This window comes from Acanthaster planci, linkage group LG03 (assembly GCF_054643075.1).
Source record: "Acanthaster planci isolate LZ-2023a linkage group LG03, COTS_SCS, whole genome shotgun sequence".
Taxonomy (NCBI): domain Eukaryota; kingdom Metazoa; phylum Echinodermata; class Asteroidea; order Valvatida; family Acanthasteridae; genus Acanthaster; species Acanthaster planci.
In genome coordinates this window covers 23,566,032-23,590,480 of record NC_141779.1, presented here as the reverse complement: position 1 = coordinate 23,590,480, position 24,449 = coordinate 23,566,032, and the positions used below count along the sequence as shown (strand labels likewise).

Genomic DNA, 24,449 nt, shown 5'->3' with positions numbered 1-24,449 from the left:
CACAAAGACGGATACCATGCAAAAAATCAGGGTAAAACTGAAATGAGGTGAAGGCATGCAGGATGGAAACCGAACAAGCAAAATTAAAACTAAGTGTGCTCAAAAGAAAAACACAAAGAACACCTTAATATTAATCATGAATACATGTACAATGTACTTAAACATTTACCCTGATGTTAAATTCTGTAAATAAGATTAAGTAGCTGCACCGCAAAATGCTTATGGACTGCAGTGGGAAGGCCTTCCCCGTGTTAAGGGGGGCAATTTCTATTGTTAAGAAAGACAGAACAGCAATATGGGAGCAGATTTCGTCCCCATAATAATTTTGGTCTCTATAACATCTACATTATGTACATGTACATGCATATTTCAAGAATCTTCATTTAACCCAGTAAGAAGGAAGCTCCTGTGTAAACTTAACGAGTAAAACTCGAAAAAGTGAAATTTGTCTCTTATTAGAATCTCTGAGAAAGATTTTGTTTTGAAGTAAAAAAAAAAACTGTTCAGCTTGTACCGGTAACTTTGGGCCCTCTTATTTTGACATATGTAAGAATTTGCCAGCATTTGTGGATTTCAAAATAAATTCAAAATAAAAACTTGAAAACAAATCAAAACATGGCACTTTTCTTGCAAGACTTCATGAACAAACTGAACAGACGTATTTCCAGGTTTTGAAGCAAAGAAAAAGGAAATGATAAAGTTGAAGAATAAGTCAGGGTACTAGCCAATACAGCACAGAATACATGCATGGATAAAAAGTAAACATTCAGGCAAAACAATGTGCATGTATACAGGTATGGAAAGTGCTCTAGCATGGGCATGTACTCTGATACACATACGTGTATACAAGAAAGTGTGGACAGCAGAATATGCAAACATGGCTGGGGCATCGTCAGTATTTGGCCTGCCATCTGTCAAGGTCACATGACCCGTCATGTGCAGGGTGTCATCCACTTTTGTTCAGGCATATCCGGTTCGTAAGTGACTTTGTCACAAAGGCAGACGGGCCATGATTCGCAGGCTCCCATTGGACGATCACAGAAGTTGCGCATTAACTTCTGGTTTCATGGTTCCATGTAACCCTATGTGCAGTGCACGTATGCAGTGGCCGTGGTTTAAACTGAAGTGACGTCACACTTGCGAACCGGATTGGGATGAGGTCAGAAAATATGCAGGGTCAAAAGGATATTTCATCCTCTGCTCAGTAGATGCAAACAACCTAAAAGAAAAAAAATTTGTCTTTGCTTATATGTGTCAGTTTATCTGTTGGTCCTTTTGTCTTAAATTCTGTCAACACACATGAATGTGATTCATAACTGTGGCTTGGAAATCAAAGATAAAGTGTAAGAAACCATACTTCAAAGTTGCCATTTGACAACAAGTGCACATATACATGTATATGTTTATGGACGATCTCCCAACAAGAAAATGTATCAATCAATTTACAATGTATTTACATATGCAAAAGTTGTGACTGTTTTACTTCTGCAAAATTAATTCTTTATTTAGGAATTAGAGCCTTGCTGTCAGGTTTTGAGGTTTCTGTTTGGAAAATGATTCTTAAAAAGTAAATTCAATTAATTCCTGCATTACTGGATTTTTGAAGATACTGTAGCAAGGTACCGGCAGAATCAGTGATAAATATTCTTCCAACAATGTGATGCATCTTGACTGCTGTAAGTCCTCCCTGTGTTTCCCCGATATTTCTTACTGCTTCATAAACATGTTTCAGCCCAAATCCCGTACAACTATAAGGCACAAGTTAATAGTGAGGCAGCACTGAGTACAGGAGGTTGCTTTCTGCATGTGAAAGTTGAATTACGAGACCACACAGTGCAAGTTTGTTAACAAGAGCAACACTCATGCACATGTACATGTATGTACGGACACAAGTACAGTATACAGACACATGTAGATACATGTATACCCATAAACTACATGTACATGTATGACTCAGAGTCTCTGGACCGTTTTCACTTTCATAACCCTTGTGCTGCCATTTCTGGATGAAACCATTTTCTTTTTTTAACTCTTGGGAAGTTTTAAGAAATTGATGGTGAAACAGCAGTACATGAAGTGAACAAGGCCCGGGTACATCTATTCTCCATCTGGGCAGACTTCTTATTCACGCATCCTGCATACTGTGCACGTACTTATGTACTCTTGTACCAAGGCGCGTTGAACATGATGTTGTATTAATGACACTCTTGGCATCATTGTACCAACCTTCGGGTATGGGAGTGTCTGGATTGATGGGCTGGACCACTCTACAGACCGTGGAGGACCGGTTCTTCATGGCATCCCAGACATATGTAGGCTTGTGGCTCTCCGGGTGAACCGTGACCTCCCCGGCGCATTCATCCTCAATGTCCTCATCCCGAGGTTTGGCAGACAAGCTGCGACTTCCTGTGGCGCGTAGGAAGCGTCTGCAGCCAAGAGAAACCCAACAGAAGATAACCACACTAATTAGGAGGGGTAAACTAAGCAGTGCACTATCTCCAGTAGTGTTGGGAGAAGGGAGGCAGGCAACATGGGGATTCATTCAGCAATGATTGTCAAACGTGTTATCATACTGTTTCAAATTCTAAAGTGTTGGCACTCTCAATTCCTTAAAAAATTCCACTTCATCCCAAGGGGACAACTTGGCCCATCCCTTCCCTCCCTCAAGATGGCAGTTCATGTACATGTACCGGTACGACTGACTGACCAGAACATCAAAGCAAATTCTACATGTACATGTAGCTCAACTTCTAAATGTTTTTGTCACTTAAGTAAGCAACCGTATGTTGCATACACATGTACCGTGGGTGAACATGTTTTTTGTATGCACTAATATACATGTACCGGTACATGTTTGTGCATACATTTATGTACATGTACATGGTACATGTACATGTGCTGCTGAACCAGCCACATAGACCACAGGAAGCCTCAATCCTACTTGTATGTACTGTACATGTAATTACATGCACACATGTGCATTTATGTACATGCAGCAACAGTGTAGGCCTACTCCGATGACTGGTTTAGGAGAGAAGATCAAAGGCCAGAAATCAACACAGGATTTTTAATGACCACAGAAAATGGAATAGATGCATACAGGTACATGCAAGTAGCAATTAAAATATAAAAATTACCTAGCATTTTGTGAGGCAACACAAGGGAAATTGCTGTATCAACACATATTTTGAAACTATTGTTTCTGTGATTTCGACAAGTCACAGGTAAATTTTTTGAGGATTCCTCATGAGAATATGATACACAATTCAATAAACCAAAATACATGTAGACTAGTACTGCATAATTTACAGAAGTGGCATACACATACATGTATGTACATGTACATGTGCGTATACATGTACCGGTACATGTACAACAGATAGAATAAGACCATCATTTACGTGAATATCACAGAACACATGTACATGTATACGGTTCGTTTACCCTACATGTACATGAATGTGGCATGTGCCATGACGTACTAGTACATGTGCGCATAAATGTATATCTCCATGTACTGTACTGGTATCTTTCTTGTGCCCGGAGAAATGCACAGAACATCTGATAAGCAGATGAGTGCCCCTGGCTCCCATCTGATGGTCGGCTGATTCCTCCAAAGCCGATGACACACCATCAACTTCAGATCGAAGTCTTTACTGATTCTTTAATGCACTCCCTTGGCAGGTTCTAAGTTATCTGTTTTTTAAAGTTTAAGCGCAACCAATGATGTTTCCACAATAAAGCCAAGGTACATGTAAGGGGAATACCAATTTCTCTCCCTTTTCAAATGAGCTGCATCACAGGTTGTTCAGGGATTTCAAATGGGGGGCGGGGGACCCGAGGGAGGGCACATGCACCCCAGTAGTTACGCCACTGCCGGTAGCGTCTGGTACAGAGTCTACGCATATATACATGTAGCAGTAGCAGCACCCCGTGTGAACTGTAAAGAAGTTTTTCATTATAAGCAAAGCAAAAAGGGTCTGTCAAAATCTGCAATTTTGGGCTACCCAAGAAGAAAAAAAGTTAGTGCAAGGCCTGCTTTCAATAAGTTTTGAGTAAAGATGCAAGCAAACATACATGATCAGTCTTAACATTATTATGATAACCAGAATAAATTACATGTACCGTTAACAGTAAACTGTTTCTTGAATGCATATTTTTACAATTCCTTGGTGATTGGGATGTGAAACACAATTGAACAAAAGGGTAAACGTCTCCATTTTGCCCTTTTTTCATTTGGTTCCTCAGTTTTAATCACTATTCACAAACACAAAATGTTTGTACCCCCAAAAAAATCAAACTGAAATTTAAAGTAACAGTGCTATGAGTATTTATGGTACCACTACTTATCTCCAGTGTCTTTTCTCCTCAATTCCCTCTGTTTACCGATACATGTACCTTTGATGAGCTCCTTAAGAGCATGATCAACTTTTCACTTTGGTGTGGAACTGTCCAAAAGTCATTTCTTCACAATTTCGTTCAAAGTCCAACAAAAGTAAGCACTTCAATGACTGGCTTAACGTACTGGTACATGTACATGTAGTTTAATAAAGGGCTCATCCCATCAAATTTTTGATACACTTCCTTTGGAACTGTTGTAAAAATGCATGAATCATAAAGGAACTTATAAAGGAAAGCGTGATCAGAAGAGGAAGCCCAGTTTGAAGGACAAATGAACCAACTACATGTACTTACATGTACTATACCAAAGAGATTGAAAAACAGCATGCTGAAATGTCTACTACCGCGGTATGCACCGTATGAGGAACTCATTTATTTCAATGCTAAATGTACATGTACCATACCCAGTGACGAATCTCTTAAGATGCACTGGTTTTCATAAGACCAGCTGTGTCAATATTGAATGTACTGGTACATGTATGTGCTTGGTAACCAGGCCTGATGAACATGAACATGTACAATGTATGTCTCATTTGCAAACATGCTCCTGAAATGTACAGGTGCATGCGCATGCACATGTACATATTATTAACAATGTACGGTACATGTACATGTAATCCGTGCACATGTACCGGGTACATTATGAGAGTAACTATTGCACATACCCATATACATGTGCACATATCCTAGAATGTACGGTACAGGTACATGTAATCCGTGCACATGTACCGGGTACATTATGAGAGTAACTATTGCACATATCCATACATGTGCACATACATATCCTAGAATGTACGGTGCACGTATCCCAGAATGCACCAGTATAATAACACCATGTTTTTGTGGATACCGAATATGCCAAATACATGTACCAGTACTTTTTGGTACATGTTTATTCCTAAATAAAGTTTTTTAGTTTCATCTACTCAAAACGTACACTACATGTTGTACATGTACTGTGCATTGTTTGTGTGCTCTTTCTAGGAGTACAAGGTATACAAAAATCAATATACACTGATACCGGTATATGCAAATTCATGTCAACATTTCAGCAGCTTGCTGTACACTGTGCATACATGCACTGTGTACTTGTACATTTACAGTACTACGGTACATGCACACTACACAGATTTATTCTCTTTATCCCTGAAGGTTAAGACGTACACCCACCAATCCCCAAACCAGGCTGAAGTCACTATTTGTGATGTTGGACAATTCCTCTCTTTCAGCTTTTTTGTACATACTGACCTACAAGCTTACTGTACAGAGTATCTTGAATATGAGATGACCCCATACATTTTCTTTAAACATACATGTACATGTCAGTAACCCTGTAAACTATACGTACCGTACATGTACATCAAGTATACATGTGTACATGTACTGCAAATATTGTTGCTTTTAAATAGAAGCTTTTCCAGCTATTGGTACCAATGGGTGAATAGTAAGAACTGTTCAATATGGCACTTAAAAGGATTAAAACTCACTTTAACCTACATGTATGTGTAGCCGTGTACACCATACGCCAAAATCAATTGGTAAGAAACGTTTGACTTAAATCAGGGGCAAGTTATTAAACCAACAAAATTATAATAACTCCATGGTCAATTACGGCATTACGACTTGATTCAAAAGCGTTATCTCTAAGGTTTGGTGGAGTGCAATGCTGATTTGAGTTGACAATATCAAGTTCACGGAACTTCTGGGGATGAGAATTGGGACAAGCTTTCCCCCTCAAGGCATCCTGGTCATTATGTGTTTTTTTTAAGGGTCTGCAGTCATCAACCGGAGACAGCGGAGTCAAAGCATGAAACGGGGCAGAGCAACCCGAGACCGCTCAATTCAGCGCTGAGGCTACACGGTGGCGCGACAGCCAACGCGAAAATTCCCCAGGGCCCAGCTACACGTGCACATATGTGCACATGCTAGGTAACCCAGTAAATGCCGGCATCCAGGTCAGTCCATGCTGTGTGATATGTCAGTTACCTTCCTGTTAACTATCTGTAAAAGTATCGATCTACCAATATGTAAGCCCTCCTTTTTTTTTAATCAGGGACAAATGGTCAAGGGTAATATTTTAAGTTGGGAATGGCTGCTCAAAATGTGTCTTGCAGCGAGGATAAAAAAGGGTTCTTGAAATTGCAAAAAAGGGGATAATATGGTATTCTTGGTTTTGAAATATCTGAGAAAAGAAATACACGTAGATACAATGTATGTACATGTAGGACTGGAAGGTGAAGATTTTTTTAATTAAGTAATCATTATTTTCAAATACAGATTACATGTAAATAAAACATGTAATAAAAAAAGCCTGATACACATACATGTACATACCAGTATGTATGCTATAAATACATTTTTGCTCCTGTGCTAATTTACTCCACAATCCTGATTTGCCAATTCAATGTCATTATTATTCAAGTCATACACTTACAAATGTACCTGTAGCCTTGTGTGTACCATACAGCATTAAATTATTGTGAATTTAGAATTTAATAAAAAGGCAAATCTGAAGATAATTTGTGAGTGCAATTTCTGGTTTTGGCAAATTTCCAACAGGGAAGGGATGCTCCTCAAGTGAGAACTGTGGACAAGTATCGTCTTATTTTTTAGAATTTTTATCTGATTTTTTTTGACACATCCCAAGAACTGGAATGTGATTTTGATTACAGCAAAACAATCACACCGAACGATTAGCCCCATGGCCATTGGTGGCACAATCATGGCAGCTCTAAATATAAATGTTGACCGAGCGACAATGACATTACAGCATCACTAACAGCTGACAGAGTACTCGCATTTGAAACAATATACAGTAGCCACATGTTGATGTACATGTAAGCACATACATGAGACTGACTCCAGTCAACTATGCCAAATTACACTTTTCTGACGGCATGGATCCCGTATAATCCCATCCCATTACATACTGTAGTATTTTACAAAGAATATTTACAACTAAGAATTTTGAGCAGAAAATGACTGAACAAATACACACAGGATACCTGTACCTTGCAACATTTGACACAATAATCATACCGTACATGTACATGCAGAGTCAAAAGGAGAGTTACATGTACATGCACCTACATGTACTTAAAAAGTATCAAAATACTGGAAAAGGGGAATCAACACAAAAAATACTCATCAGATTTCCGCTATCGGTTGATGAACTCCATTTTCCCTAAACACAAGGCTTTATAACATGCAAAAACATAATTGAAAAACAGAATATCTGAAATGTATTTCATGCTTTTAATTTCATAAATGAAATGTACGCATCCACCATCCATCAAACACCTACATGTAATGTATACCTATTTACAGCACAAATAACATGATCCACATGTACATGTATATGTACTGTGCCGGTACATGTACATGTACCAATAAATCTTTATTGCTTCCGATTGTGCATACTGGTACCCGGTACTTATCGGTACAAGTACGCGTAAACTGGCCTGAATTTCAGCATGCTCCTCGCGGCCAGTGTTATCACATACAAATTCAGTCAAACTTACCATCCCGGTACCATGAAAATCCTACTACACTGTCATGAACAATGTACTGGTACCCAGTACTCATTAAGGTTCTACATGTACATGTAGTACTAGAACCTGTACTTGTATACACCATTACATGTATCAGTACCCGTTTAATGCATACACTGTACATGTACATGTGTACATGTACAGTTGTGCTCAAAATTATTCACACCCTTTGGAAAATAACATACCCAGTACTCTTCTACATTCTTCATTTGTAAAGGCTATTACATGTACATGTATGTTGGTACAGTATCTTTTGTCTGTTTGCGAAATACACAAACCCACATGTGTGTTGGCTAAACTTCATTTGCTTAACAATAAATGTTGCCATGTTGAGAAATTAGCCATTTACCAGTCAGTCCTGCACTCATTAATGCAGTCCTGTTTTCCCACCAAGATCACGACAAGACACACCAAGGATAAGCCATGGGTCACCGATGCATTTTGACATTTGGTCCAGAGACGCCAGCGGGCAAGAATGGCAGTCAAAGTTGACTCGGCAAAACAACTTCGTAACCAAGTTCATCGTGCTGCCTCGCGTTAATGGCATGATTTCTACCAGTCTAAGATTGCTACCTTGCAGAATTAGTCCTGCAAAGACTGGTGGAAAAACATGTAGGCACTCATTGGAGCACCATCAATAAAAGGAGATGCCTATTTGCAGGGCCTTGCCAAAACGGTGTCCAATGGAGAACTGCAGGCGCTAGCAGATAAGATTAATGACTTTTTAAACCAACCCTATCTTCCAGTCAACAGAACCTGTGCCAGCAGAGCTTTGCATCAGTGTTTACTCTACGAAGAAGGCTCTTGATAAGATTGACGTTGCCAAAGCCACGGGGCCTGACGGAATCCCTGCATGGATTCTCCGAGAATTTTCCAATGTACTTGCTGCCCCTCTAACGGACATTTATAACAGTTCATTTAGAGAGGGTGTAGTTGCCACGAGTTGGAAAACTGCTCATGTCATCCCCACACCAAAGACGTTTCCACCCAGGTCAACAGAGACTGATATTAGACCAATTTCATCGACATCCATTGCTGCCAAAGTGTTTGAATCTATTGTACTCCACCAAGTGTCTAGTAAAATCAAGGACAAAATAGACCCAAACCAATTTGGCTGCATTCCTAGGTCTGGTACTACTGATGTGCTTGTGGAAATGGTTCACCGATGGTACGAGGCTACTGACAAACTCGGCAGATTTGTACACATCCTGCTGCTAAACTACTCCGAGGCATTCGATCACATAAATCACTACATTCTTATCCAGAAACTGATCGACCTGGATCATCATCTAGTACGTTGGATGGCTGCGTTCTTGAAGGATAGGACCCAACGTGTCAAAATTGGGTCTGTAAATCACCCGCAGGTTGTCCAAATGGTGGTGTCCCACAGGGGACACTATCTGAATTTTGTATTGATTCTGGTTTTTGTATTGCTGTTTTTACCAATTTTAACTTAAGGCTTTAGTATTTTTATATTGTATTTTGAAATGGTGTCTTTTTAGACTGTATTCTGTAATTCAATCCAACCTTTGGTTGCAAATAATCATAATCATAAAAGATGTGGCCCGGGTTTGTTTTTTGCTCCTGATCAAAATTATTCATACCCCAGAGAAAATCTCGAGAAAAAAATGACTGCAAGAATCTTTGGCATGAAGCTATTTCAAGATGTTCCAAAAGAATAAATACCTTCTTTTGATGACTTTGTGTTCAAGATTCTGATGAAATGCCATCTCCCCCAAAGAGTATAAAAAGAAGAAAAGTTTTCAGATCTTTCTCAGTTACTCCTCACCATGACCAAGAAGAAGGAACTCAATGAGGATATACGCCAGCGTATCGTGAATGCCCATAAAGAAGGCAGAGGCTACAAGGCAATTTCCAAGCAATATGAGGTCCCTGTTGCAACAGTTCAGAGTATCATCAGGAAGCATAAGAAGTTTAACACAGTGAAAACCTCAATGGGCGTGGCTGGAAGTGCCAAGTATCCCCTAGACTCACCAGAAAAATCTGCTGGGAGGCCAACAACAACCCATGGATCACAACCAAGGCCCTAACTGATACCATTGACAAGGCAGGGACAAAGGTGTCCCAGGCAACCATCCAGTGAGTATTGCACAAAGGAGGTCTCCACGGACACAGGCCCAAGAAGACACCACTACTCAAGAAGAAACATAAAGAGGCTCATCTAGCATTTGCTAGAGCACATTTGAATCCTACATGTACCTTTTGGTCATCGGTCCTGTGGTCTGATGAGACATAGATGGAGTAGTTTGGCCACATGGATATTGCCTACGTCTGGAGGAAGCAAGGAGAAGCATACAAGCCGAAGAACACAATCCCAACTGTAAAGCGTGGTGGTGGCAACATAACGATATGGGGTTGCTTCTTTGCTAGTGCTACCAGGAACCTCATTAAGATCAAGGGCATCGTGAAAAAGGAGAATCACCGGTAAATCAAGATCCTGATTGGACGAAGGGTACCAGCAGGACAATGACTCCAAGCACACCGCTAAGGTAGTAAAGCTGTGGTTCAAGGACAGTGGTGTCCATGTACTGGAATGGCAAAGTCAAAGTTCTGACCTAAATCCAATAGGGAACCTGTAAAGGGCGCTGAAGACCTGAGTGATGGCCAGGAGACCATCCAACCTGACCCAGCTGGAGGCTTCTGCCAAGGAAGAGTGGGCCAACATCCCACAGGAGACATGCAGAAAGCTTGTGGGCACTTATACGTGTAGGTTTGTCATGAGGCAGTCTTCAAGAACAAAATGTCACTGTATTGACTATTAAGAAGAGACTTTGGACTACCTTTATGTAAACCTGGGGTGTGAATAATTTTGACCCCGGCCTACATGTATCTATTATTATGCAAATGAAGTTTAGACAACACACATGTGGGTCTGTGCATTGCAACAAACAGACAAAAGATATACATGTACAGTGAAAGTACCGAGATAAAAGCTGTTACAAATGAATAATTTAGAAAGGTACAGTATGTTATTTTCCAAAGGGAATTAATAATTTTGAGCACATGTATATATATACACAAATATGTATACCAGTAGATTGGGTTCCATATTACCATGATTGCTAAATGGTTACTCCAGCACAAGTACATACAGTGGCAACACCAGGAAACAAGAATGGCACGTTGTCCCTGCATTAATGTACATGTACAACTGTACAATGTACATGTACATTGTACATGTACGTATAATGCAGTTTTCACATCCCCACTGCTTGACTGAGTGATTGTGCTGTAAATTTTTTCAATGCTTCTTTCCTATGTTCAAGGAACCATTACTGAGTGTCAGCTGCAAGGAGTTTACTGAAAAACATAGGAAGCATAGGAATCCTCAACATCTTAAAATCTACACAGCGTCCGTTTTTATCATACCAAACTGAGTGACACATCGAGACAAAGAGCTCAAACTCCTCGATCTAATACAAAGTAACACTCAAAAGGAAGTTCTAGAGACTTGTATCAAATATGGTCACTGTGTGCAGGTGAGGCTGGATGTAGTGAGGCTGCTCCAGCGGCTAAGCCAGAGGGGGAATGGGGGATTCCCCCCCCCACAAATTCCCAGTGCCCTCCCCCCGGTGCCCCCCTCCACTGAAAAAAAAATGGATAATGAACAAGGCTGACAAAAATTTGCCCCCAACAAACACACCACTGAAAGCTGGTGCCCCCCCCATAAGATGCTGGTGCCCCTTTGTGCTCCCACTGGGCTGAACACATGAAAGTCTCACTGTTTCCAGCCAAGACCATCTTGGAGAGATTAAAAACAACACACAGTCTTGGAAAAGTCAGCCACAAGCAGCAATTTACATGAGATCTTAAATGATAGCTTACCTGAAAGACATGATTATGGTGACTGAAAACCATCAGCCTGAGTATGGTTGAACCAATCCCTAAAAGAATCGCGATAAAAACAGGAAGAAAGAATGCTATTTATAACATGCCAAAAACTCTGCATAATTTTTTTACAATGTCATTAACTTGTTCATGTTACACTTCTGCATGCATTAAAGGCTTGGAATTTATTGTGCGACAGGCTAATAAGGACGCATAAAAATAAATTGTTCATTGTCTTATTTTTCAAAAAAGTTGGGGATTTTTTTTTCTCATGACACCGCTAATGTGACTTGAAAAATTACAATGTTCTTCTTTTTTTAGATCTCACCCAAAAAATTACTGTATTTGCTTTTTACCTTGGCTCCATACTGTAACTCAGCCTCCATTCAATGATTGATTTCACTTCCCGATAATTTTTCTACTTCTATGAAGCCAACGAGTCTAATGTGAGTTCCAAGCTGTGTGAGTTTATTGGTTGAAGCATCCAACTGCACGGCCAACTGCCAACTCCTGGCTTCATCTATAACTTGAATCAGTTTTAATCCACTGACTTTGGAATTTCTAGCTCACGAAAAAGATGGAAGTATTTTCATTTAGTTTGAACAAAATACAGTCCAACAAGTGATCCTGATGTCAGAGGTGAATGTGCGGCAAAGGCTAGGCTGAAATCTTCTGGTTTCTTAGCACTCCAGCAAGATGTCACTAAATCTACAACAAGTCTGTTTCAGCGAACATTTAGCCGCAAACATGACTAGATGCAAAGCCCTGTCATACAACCAGTGTCGGGGGGTTTCTTCAAAATATTTTTATGAACTCATTGCATACAAGTACACTACTAGTACTGCCCAAGTATGCGTCACAACACAAAGACAGGATACCAGCCAGTAAGCAGAGTTACTGTATGAGTGAATGGAACACGTCACTGATTTTTAATGTGCATTGTAAGTGCACGCAGGTGGGGCCGGTGCCGCCACTACATGTCGGAAATTCCGCATGAACAGAGACTTCTGAAGGTAGCAGATAGAGTCCACTTTAGATTCAACGGTCTAACTACCGGTAACTGAATTACCGCAGTCTCTGGATCTTCAACATATGCACTCTTTAAAAAAAAGGAGGGAGGGTCAAGGTGCAACAACTTTTTTATTTTTATGCAGCCTGACTGCAGCACAACATGAGCAAGCACGGCCATTTGCATTGCAGCTGGAAAAAAAAAAGCAATGCAAATGAATTATTCAAAATACCCTATGTACGCACATTATGCACTACCAGGATCATGTGATTTACAGATGAACTGTGCAGTAGCTGAGTCAGACAGGGGCTTTTGACCATGTACTGTAGATGTTATGTACCGGGGGGGGGTATGTGTAAATTAAAAGCTTTTCCACTGACTACTTGGTAAAAAAGCAAAGCTGAGGGTAAAATTTCACTGTGTAGACGGAACAAAAGATAACCCCATTTAAATGATTTAGAAAACAAATGACTACTGTGAGGTCTGCTTATGATCAGTGTTGTGTGTTTGACTCCAAAATGTCAACGACAACTTTGGTCAACTTTCACTATATGTAAGTATCATTATGGGAAGCCACTATCAAATACTGAAAAAAAATTGTGGCCCTTATATTTTTAAGATTTCCTTGGCCAAGGTGCCCATCTTAAAACTGGGTACTAGTTTTGGGGTTTCCTTTTGCAGAAATGGAACAAAAGAAAGTTCTGTTTATAGTACCTACATCAATTGCCCTTACATTTAGGCCTATCACTACATTTGAGTACCTCCAATTTATCTGAAAAAAATGATTTCATGCCTGTTACTTGAGATGCAATTGAAAAAAATTTTCAAAGGAGAGCTGGGGAAAGTTAAGACTCTCAAACTGCATCACAAAACCCAAGTAATCAACACACAAGTTTGTTTCCAACCAAAAAGCACCGATTTAACATGTACAATGTACATGTAGGACACAGCTTATTTATCCCTAACCCTCCTCAATCCTTCACCTGTTGGAGGACTGAGGAGTGTTAGGGTTATGGTATCTGGAAACCAAAAGGGGCTCCACATGCCTTCAGGGCCAGAAGATCAACTTTGTTTTTTTAGTAGGACGTTTTACTCACCAATCTCTTGTTCTTTACTGGTACATGATGACCATTGCATTGAACACTTCACGTGCATCACAATGCGCATGCACCAGGCCAATACCAACCATCTCAGCCGCCGACAATATCTGCTAGACCATTTTCAGAGGTGGCAACAAAATCTTATATGCGTTACACATGGTACATTGTACTTGGGGCAGGCTGTCTCAAGGTTAAGGGGACAATTTCTTTTGTTAGGCAAATTTGGACCGAGTTGTGTACCCGTACATAACCATTACCGGTTTCAGTCCCTGCAAAACGGGGTAAATATCACGTGCACATGTACCAGTATCTCCCCACAACTATGGAACAAGAAATCGTGAGAAAATGTTTTGGGGGTGTTTTTGCAAGGGACGGTTGAAAACAAGATTCAAGCCCCCACCTCTGACAAAGCTCGAGCCAATATCAATAGTGGTCAAGATGGTCGGTCAACTCATGGCCTTTTGGCCTGATGCATGCACGGTGTGATGCACACAAGGTGTGATGCAATTGTCATCACGAGATTGAGAGACTGCAGAGCAAAAACTCCAATTTGAAAAAAAAAAGTAAGTTTCATGGTCTAAAATCCAAGTCACAGTTTTCAAAAGTTACAGGCATCTCAGGACAACTCTCATGGGAAATATTAAATGAGAAAGTAGAATTTGTGTTACAGAGGTTGGATTCAAAACCAGACTGTATAATGACCCCTTTACGGGCTAATTTGTCCAAAAGACACACAGAAGTGCCTTTTGGTTTCCAGAGGTGCCCGTAAAATGACATAAAGCAAGAATTACCGGCATGGTGATCTGAGTTTTATAGCAACCAATCTGATTCAGCTGCAGATGCTAGCATTCCTGTTACTTCGGTGACATTTGGAGTTCTTCAAAATATGAGTATTATTCCATGCACATGTGTACTGGTAGGATTTTAGACTTTGGAAGAAATTTCATGGATACCGCTTCACACCCTGTGCAATAAAGGACTGGTCTGAGAAAGGTTGAAGTGCTCTCCAAGTGAATAGGCCTACGTACCTAAATATTTTCATTGCTAAATTTGACCTTTTAGTTATAGGATATGTGTTGAAAGTTGAAACTTCTTTTGGGGATCGTATATTTGGGACCATGTTCCTACATGTACAACAGCAGGGAGACCTACATTTTAACTTTTGGATTCACCTTGGTAGATGACTGTGACATGATGCTCAACAACGGTATGTTTGTCAAAAAAGGGCAGAGTTTTGAGGGGGAAACTGTGAGTATTACACATGACACATGGTGGATTCAAATTTGCATTGCTGGTTTATCAGTAAGAAAGTCACATTCTCTCATAATTTACAATTTGACATTTCCAAATAATAGCGTCAAGCCCAATAAAGAGTACATTGCTTTTGGAGGGGGCTGACCGGTTTTACAGGATTAAAATGACAATGAAACTGGGGGGGTCCCTTATTAATATAATCCCCCAACGTTTAGTAATAAATAGGTCACTGCATGCAGGGACAACTTAGTGGCATCCGTATGTACTGAATTCTTTCCCAGATTTTCAACTTATAAAGGTGAAGCCATTAAAAAGTGCAGATTGGTTTTTATTAAAACAGGTCCAAGTATTAAGTGTGCAAATTATTAGGCCTATGCGGGATATAGGCGATAGAGAGCCTACCTCACCTGGCCCTCGGCCCCTACTTAACAAAGAAACAAATTTATCCATTGCCATATCCACAGCATTCTGTCTGTGTTAATGACGGTAGGCCTCACGAGTAGGCCCTAATTAGGATTCTACATCATCTCTTGAAATTAAGGCATGGTTGGACGCAGGCGACAGTGTCCAAATGTTAACAAGGCGATCATGTAAAAAGGCCAAGAACCAGGGTCTCGGTTTCTCAGCCAAGGGTTAGGACGCCCTTTCCTGGGCCTTGCAACAAACATTTACAGAGGACACACTCCTACAAAAAAAATAACTTTACTCACTGGTTTCTTTCCGTTGTTGATATCAAACGTCCAAATCACTCATCGTGTCTTCGAACAACCATTTCTGCACACTGACAGCTTCCGTACGGAAATAAGTTTTTCGGTAAAACAGAGTGCTACAACAGTTCGCCCAGAGCATTCTCAAAATTCTATCCCGTTCCTCTCTCTTCTATCTTCTCTGAGAAGATAGTGAGAGCGCCCTCCAGCGGCGACAAGAACGACCGCATGCGCCGCGCCTAATCAGGCTGCATCCGAATCTCTTGTCTCGAGCTGGGTCTCGGTCTTCAATCCATTGTAAATGCGTGGAGACGCGTAGACAATAGACCTAGCCGTAGCTCTGGAAGCCCCTTTTCGGACGCGGCCTCAGTCTGTGCTCTGTTGAATTGTGAGACGGTACTTGTAAGAATAACCATCTTCAAATATATCGCGTTTACAAGAAAGTTAGCGTTGTTCTTTTCCTTAAACGAAATGAAAAAGGCCCACTTCTAGACCTGGTTTATTATAAAGCAGATTTTGTAAAAGAACCCCGTAATTTATTTGTCAACTCTAAAAGGACACTTTGCGGATATTCCACTGCCATAGTTTTTCAGATTAAAAACTGAATTCCTTTTCGATCAAAATAGCAACAACGTAAATGGTAGGAACATTCAGAAGTCCAAGAAAATTCATATGAACTGTAAAACAAACATCTAAATTTGTTTTCCGTCTAGGCCTGATATGCTTGTGACAGTCGACGTGTGATTGACCTGTAATAATACTTTTTTCTTGATACAAAAGTCCTCCTGTGCTTGCAAATAGGCCCCGTTTTGGCTTACTAAACAATGACGGTAAAAATGAAGAGATACGACACGAACTGATAAGATCTGGAGTGTACCCTGGATTTATTTGAACTTAAAGGCAAAGTAGTCAGACACCATATTAATGACAGTAAAATAAACATCTCATCAAAAAGTCTTGAATAAAAAAAATCACAAAAAACTCGAATAGACATGATTTTTTATATATATAAATTAATTTAAAAATATGTAAACACAAAATCCATTGCTTTCTTGGCGAGACTCTATAACATTATGGCAACATGCATGACTGCACACCAACGCCACAATATTGACGAATCAAGTTCGTGTGATAACCGCTTGGTAATTGTTCTTCTAAATTCATTGATTTTACTGATGCCAATCACCATGATTAAATAATGATATCTGGCCACCCAATTAAGTGTAAAATTTTTACCCATCTAGGAAACCAAAGACATAAATTCAACCGATAAGGTAAACACCATTACTAGAATATTAAAAATACGATCTTTGATGACCAAGTTAGGTAGGTATAATGATTTGTTTTAATACCGAAATAAACAGCAAACATCCGTGTAGCATAATTATATTATCGCTAATTTGCTCAAGAGGTTTATACCTACATCGAACTTTTGCTAAACTACGATCATAAAACTCACTTTTGTTCTATTTGCACTTTGGCCCCTCAAAGGGCATATCAGATTTTTTGGGTACAGTATACTGCAGCTTTAAATATCTCTGCACAGGACAGATTAATTATAATATTGAAGAGGTACCTTTCAATTAAAACAAGAATCAGGTATTTCCGTGGCAGGGTCGACATGATAGTGGGTCAATACAATATAGTGGTGATACTATATGTAGGAACGTATCTTAAACTTCGTTTCTCCAGCTTTCACTATCGGTTCGCCCCAGCAACTACTGCAAACATTTAGTGTTCGAGCAAAACAAACCAGACCAACATTTTGACCATGATAAGACAAGGGAGATTTAGCCCGAAAAAAAAAATCACGAACATGCAAGCTCAACCAGAACCGAAAGGAAGCCGAAATTTGAGAAATGCCTTGAGACTATTCTTTGAGGCTTCGCCTCTTCCGCACAACACGCTCCACTTTTGCCATCGGCATTTTGCAGACATATCGGAGCTTCTGACCACAATCCTGGTAGCCCCACCGCTTGTTAACTGCATACGAACACAGCCCGGGAGACGCTACATTGATTTCTGAAGCCCGGTAACCCAAGACCTTGCCATCCAGCCACGCGTTCCCGTTCCTGCCGATCCAGAACGAGTTGGTCGCGACAGAGGTGGCCATCAAGAAGTCGTTTTCCTCGGCAGAGGTTATTGAGACCAAGTTGGCTTGTTCCATGACTTCGTTGCCGAAGAAGTAGGAGCGGCATATATCTCTCGCTTCTTCCCATGGTAACTCCACCACGGAGAAGTGATAGCAGAATCCACTGTGCTCTTTCCAGGTTGGGAAGCAATACTTCTGGCCGGTACTTCTTGCAGGTAATTCTGAGGTTAGCGCTGAATCCAATGCTGATGACGCTACATTTCGTGACTCCGGTACAACCTCAACTGACTTTTTATACTTCTCTGTTTTCTTAAACTTGCAGAGGAATCGCAATCTCTCCGAACACTCTGTGTGTCCCCATTCTGCCTTGTGGTTAATAAATGCACAACCATCCGGTGCACCATCCCGTTGTGATTGAACCAAATTGGCGTTGTAGTCGGTCCCTTCATTGACTATCCAGCTGTTTTGCTCGCCCATCTTTTTCTTGCCAATCCAGGTGTGAGCGCCGCCTGCCTGACTTTTTACCATCAGCCCAAGCAGGAGGTTTTCCAGCACGTTTTCTATCGTCGTCAGATGAGCTTGGTATTTAACGCCATCTCCTAGGTCGATATTCTTACAGTGATCCTCGGCATCGTCCCAAGATTTCTCTTCGGCAAAGAACTTGTAGCAGGAGCTACCCTGTTTTGTCCACCCACCTGGACAAGATGCAGTCTGACTAGTGGACGAGACCAAGGGTCTGACCGGTTGATTGACGGAAGAGGTGTCGGGGGCTGGTGCTGCCGCTGACTTGACTGGGACAGGAGAAGGTCGAGCGGGCGCGGGAGCCTTCTGAGCTGGGACTGGGGCACCCTGGGCCGGCAAAGACTGAGCCTGCTGGGGCCTAGGCGGTGATTGGGTGATGCTGCTGATTCCCGTGCTCACACTTTTGCTTTTGGCGGAATTTCTGAAGGCAGCGCCGAATGTGAATGGGAGCCTCTTGCCACTAGTTCCGCTTCTGGTTATTTGGAAACTTTTCCCAAAGCTCAGACCCGAAAATGGTGATTTCTTAACTGATGAACCAAGGGTGCGAGTGATAGGGGATTTGCTGCTGGTCCTCTTTTTCCACAAATTACTGAAGCTGACTTTACGAGTGATTGCCGAACTCTTCTGCGAAGTCTGTGGATTGGTCCTTCCTAACCTGAATCTGTTGGCCAAAGCGCCGAAGTTGAAAGGGGCGCTGCGCCGGTTTCTAGGGCTTCTACGCGGAGACTGCGAGTGACCTTCACCACCAGGTGTCTCATCAGCATCGGTATCTGGCCTGCCCAAGTACAAGAGGCACTGGTCTCGGAATGCCACCAGGCCCACGGGACAGTGACTCAGCTTGCAGATGTGTGTCGCGGCTTGGTTGCAATCCGAGGTTTGGCCCCACAATCCATCTCCAGTTTTGTGCATCTCCGTACAATAATTGGGCGAGATCTGTTGAAGGTCGGCCTGGCCGTCGATTGCAAAGTCCAGCTCTGCCGTCCAGAAAAACCGGTCGCCACCTGGAATGCCGTAGAGTCCGATCCATGTGTCTCCAAGGTTTTCATTTCCTGACGCTGCCTTCTGCCACTCAGAAAGGAACCTATAAAATGAATGTTAAGGTGAAATCTATTGCATTGCGACGAGTCACATTAGGATTTCATTGATGCATTTAGAAAAAAGTCCCAAATTTGTCCAACCTGGCAGATTATAGGCCTCTCGATTTATTTCGAGGATAAGGTTGCGAACAGTAACAACGAATCTGAATGCAAACTGTCACCCACTACTTCGAAATACACGTCGTATCTCTTTAATCATGCACTACGTGGCCTTCACGTTAGCTATTCAATACCAAACAAAAATCTGCGATACCTGTTCTCGTCGTCAGTCGCTATGGACACCAGATGACCCTTGACCTCATCCTTCCGGTGTCCCTGACAGAAGTCTTCGGCCTCACTCCACGATTTCTTCTCGTCGAAGTGCTTGAAGCAGCTACCGGCGTAAGACGTCCATCCTCCTGGGCAGTCACTGAGTTCGCACGCGTAGGGTAGCATGGTGTTACAGCTTGTGGTCCGCAATGTGGGCTGTTTCTCTTCTATGGTTGCTTGAGTGCAACCTCCTCCTCTACTGAAGTCAAGCAGTTCGTTTTCGATGACACTAAAAAGATCTATCGGCAACCCATTTGACCACGTCTGGAAGGGAAAAAGGAAACTTGCAAATAACAATCTTATATCCTGAATAAATGTTAACTTACCTTTACTAATCACGAAAATATTACCATCATGGACCTTCTGATTTCATTTAAAGTTAATCCATTTCTTACCATCATGTTGTTATTATCCTCCTGTTGCGCTAACCCCACCCACGTACCGCCCTGCTGTGCCTCATCCATGATCAAGCTCAGTAGCGTGGTTTCTTTCACGTCCGCAAGAGACAACAGGTGACCTCGTTCGCTGGCATCATTGGAAAAATACTGGCAGTTGGCCTCGGCTGCCTATTTACATATACAAATGTAAGTACCAAAAGTACATTAACATATCTTACAACTCCACGCATGTACACGTTCCCAGTCCCATAAGTAAGTCTGATTGAAGTGTGAAGGAAGGAACTATCCACACTTCAAATTTACGGACTGATGAATGTATGCTGTCTAAGCGTTTTCTTAATTGTAATCAACGGGTGACTGTCTAGTCTCCAGAGTGTTATTGGGGAGAGACACATCTATCAAATAGACTTAAGGTAAGAAGATATAGTTGACAGCATGAGTCATATTATTTGATTATGAGCGTTGTCATCAGCATAAACGCAGTGAAACAGTTTCAAGCAATTGCCAATTACTACTAATTGTTATACACCCAGCAAGACCACAAATACCTTCCAAGTCATCGGCTCCAAGAACAAACGGGTACACTTGAATCCAAGCCTGGTCCATCCCTGAGGGCACGTAGCCTCCGATGGCACCACCAGGGTCATGATGACACATACCATCACGAGCCCCCACACAGAGGAGGTCATGTTGAAAAGTTTTAAAATTCCGGTGATTTCGAAGGGTTTTCTTTCTCTCAAATGTGCATTACCCTACGGCGGGCAAAAGGATGATGCCGTTCCACGACCCATCGGTTTAGGCCTAATTGTTTCGCCAATTCATCAGCAGGTGCTTACGCTATTTCCACAACATAATAGCCACACCACCAACAAAAATCGATATAGATATTAATCGATGGATACAGTAAAACAGAACAAGGCCTACCTTTCCTGATATCGATCGTTTCGTCTTGATCACGACACACCGTTTCTATACTATACTGTTGTTTTAAACAGTTTTCCAGTATCGATTAATTGTGTCTATTATCGGATAGACTTCAATATTGAAGGGCAACAATATCATTGTCGTCATTGTTATCGTGCACGTCAAATAAAAACGATACAATTACCAGTATCTTTATCTGAACGCGGTTTGAACGTGGGATGTTTTTTATTTAGTCTTGTTTTTCAAATCTCTGTGGTCCTTTATCGTTGGGTTTGACAACGAAAGTTGCACATTTTGGGAGTGCAGTGTGCGTGTTGGGTTCGTTTGATGCACGAACAGGTGATGAAGTAATAGGCCTGTTTCTTACAGCAAAATCAGGGACAGGCAAAAACGAATCATGCAGTTTACCTAAGATTGTTGGCAAAATGTTGTGTGTATTGAAAAACTGGAAACTACAACTTTTCTTGACAATTCTCAACGGCGTGACGCCTTCAGCATCCTAACCAGTTAGGTACCGTAGAGGGCGCTCCATAACGTCTGCGAGCTGCGTATGAAAGAGGGCCCTATGGGACAGGTTTTTGAAATTTCAGTCGTTTATTGCGCATCTTGAATGAAATAAACTTTGGCCACACTTAATCTGAAGAGTGGCAAGTTCAGTCCACTAATTCCTTCACTTTTTCTATTCACACATGTCCTTTCCACATACACGATACAGCGTAAACCTCATGAACGCCCATGCACTGTACTTCTTACGCGTACGAATAAGCTTTGAGCTATTAAAAATGAGAGAATGTCCATGTAAATATCGTTTTGTATCGTGTAGCCATCGTGAACTAACGCAAATGCTGCGTTCCAAAAACAGTCATCGTGTGTCCTTTGTCGACATGTCACAACTTATACTACGATAAAAGATAACATCGAGCGCGTGACAACAGAAAAAAGTCAAACAGAAATTGATAATGATTTTTCCAGGTCTTTGCAGTTTCTTGGTCTGAGCAGGGAATCGCATGTATGGGCATCGTTGTTACCAGAGACCACTGGCTTATTAGGTTTAGAGTTAATTTCTGGTTGAAAAGACCGGTGGCCTCTGAAAACGCCTGTAATTCTATTATGTGAGTCGTTGATTTGATTGGTGTCCGAGACGGCCGTTGTTTGCCACTGCTGTCGTGGCGGTGAGGTCTTTATACACCAATCGAACGGGCTGAAATTTGGTTTCGACGTCTGGCTTGTCCCATCCCCAGTCTTTCAGGAAACTGAAGAAATAAAAGCACCAGCATTTCACATTTGATACATTGTAAAGATAACAGCTTAATGGTTCTTTTGAAAATATTCATTGGCTACGTTGTGACGCTGTTGTAAGACGTCACATCAGCCGCTTGTCAGCATATTCTGTGTTAATCTATTCGGTCGTATTTATTTAGAATGTATTTTCGTGCTCCTTCGCTGCGCTTATTCGTGTGAAAAGTAGTTTGACTCTAATGCCCAACATAACACAAACGAAGCAAGAGGAGAGCAAATATTGATTCTTTTATATTTATTGGAAAGCATGGGAAGAGCCAGTGCAACATGAACTATGACAAAGAATCACGGGGGCTTTACCTTGAAAAAGAGACTAATGCGCAGGACCCATGGTAGACGTATTGGTATCTTGGCCTAATTCATGTGGGGCCTCTCGACGTTTTCGGTTCTCGATCTCCTTTAGAGCAGATTCTTCTGCTGCCTTGACTCGTTTCTGCTGCTCGGGTGAGAGCTCCGAAGATGAATCTTTTTCGAAGTGTGACACAGTCAGCCAGCTTGCTTTGCTGTTGTCGGCGATCTTCATTTTTTGTTTTCTCTCGTGGATGAGTTCTTCTGCTTCTGATCGATGGCTCGGTCTACGTCAACTTTCTTGATAAGGGCTACCTTTATTTTTTTCAAGTAGGCCCTACATGTATGAGTTCCAGCTGTCCGCAGAATGGGTATTGCTCGATATTACCAGGTTTGACGAAATCTTCAGCTTCAAGTTTGATTTTTAGTTCCTCTAGCTGAACATTGTCCTTCGTGTCCGGAATAGACAGATTGTTGAATTTGTGGCCGAAGTAATCTTTGAATTCTTTCTCGAACAGAATATGTGGATCGAATTTGGTGGTTCCTGTCACTCTCAGAATCCATAGCTCCGTGTGATATACTAATGCGTAGGACTCAGCAACGTGCAATAGGCGTGAACTCATGGGCATTTGTTTTAATGGCGCTTTCAGCAACTCAGGCTATTTGCGCCAATAACTGTACGTTTATTCATACACTTTATTAATCAGCATCACATTACAGAGTTAGGCAGAAGGTCCAGTTTTAGAGGCAGGAGGAACCCGGAGTACCCGGAGAAAACCTACGAGAGCGAGTATGGACTGGAAACCAAATGCACTTAAAGCCAGGACTCGAACCCAGGCCTCATTGGAGCAAAGCGAGGAAAGAACCTCTACGCCAACCCGCTCCCCCCAACTGATGGGCGTCGTTAAGGAAACTGCTTAGGCCTATATATAATTCTACTTTGTAGTGGATGGTGTACTCCGACCGGTATTCTCGGTAAAGACGCGGCCGGAAATGCCCAAACATTACCAATACCATTCAAAGTTCGGAATAGTTCGACTATTCCCGAAAGTCTGGAGGAGTGTTGGTCACGTGGACACTGGGTGATACAGGGCTGTTTTCCAATACTCAATTCGGCTCCGTCTCAGGCTTCAACTGTTTTTAAACTAGCTGACTTTGAAGCTGTAAGCGCAGTAATCAGTCTAATAGTGCCACAGAACATAAAATAAGATGTAAGAAAGCCAAAAATTACAGTAATCCAAAGTAACCCAAACGCTTCATACCCACAATCGGGAATTGGTTTTTGGAACGAAGCCTGAGACGGAGACGAAGTTGAGTATTGGAAAACGGCCCAGGATCCGTGATTAGAAGAATAGTCGGAATCATTGGGTCTGGTGTCCAGACTGAGCCTTCATATGTAGCAAGTTGAGCTAGTTTTAGCTAATTCGCCGCGGCGAGATGAACAACTCGCCGCGGCGAGATAAATAACTAGGCCTATAGTATCTCGGAAAAAAATTTGCAAGTGGCCCTTATACGCTTCCGTATGAATATTTTCACTATGTCGTAAGCTTTTTTCACTTGTCACAAATATTTTTACATTAGCTTGGAGAGTGCGCGCTAATAACAAACGGCAAATACATGATGATAAGCGCTGCCACGCCTAATGGCCG

General features: G+C 41.5%; 2 protein-coding genes across 3 annotated transcripts in view; both read right to left on the bottom strand.

Moving 5' to 3' along the window:
- LOC110991103 (metallophosphoesterase MPPED2-like) overlaps positions 1-16,041 on the bottom strand; it is a 28,958-nt gene extending 12,917 nt beyond the window's left edge. For both annotated transcript variants that reach the window (XM_022256273.2, XM_022256275.2), the window contains exons 1-3: positions 15,875-16,041; positions 11,799-11,857; positions 2,227-2,426 (exon numbers count right to left, since the gene is read on the bottom strand). In XM_022256273.2, the coding sequence (XP_022111965.2) occupies positions 2,227-2,426; positions 11,799-11,809 (211 nt within the window). In that variant the 5' untranslated portion in view covers positions 11,810-11,857; positions 15,875-16,041. The remainder of the gene's footprint in view (positions 1-2,226; positions 2,427-11,798; positions 11,858-15,874) is intronic.
- A 690-nt stretch (positions 16,042-16,731) lies between these two features.
- LOC110989170 (uncharacterized) lies at positions 16,732-21,098 on the bottom strand. The gene is made up of 4 exons (XM_022253341.2): positions 20,838-21,098; positions 20,287-20,457; positions 19,836-20,155; positions 16,732-19,566 (listed from the first exon to the last, which is right to left on the bottom strand). The coding sequence occupies exons 1-4, from the start codon at positions 20,976-20,978 to the stop codon at positions 17,742-17,744; spliced, it is 2,457 nt and encodes an 818-aa protein (XP_022109033.2). The 5' UTR covers positions 20,979-21,098; the 3' UTR covers positions 16,732-17,741.
- Between the last annotated feature and the right edge of the window lie 3,351 nt (positions 21,099-24,449).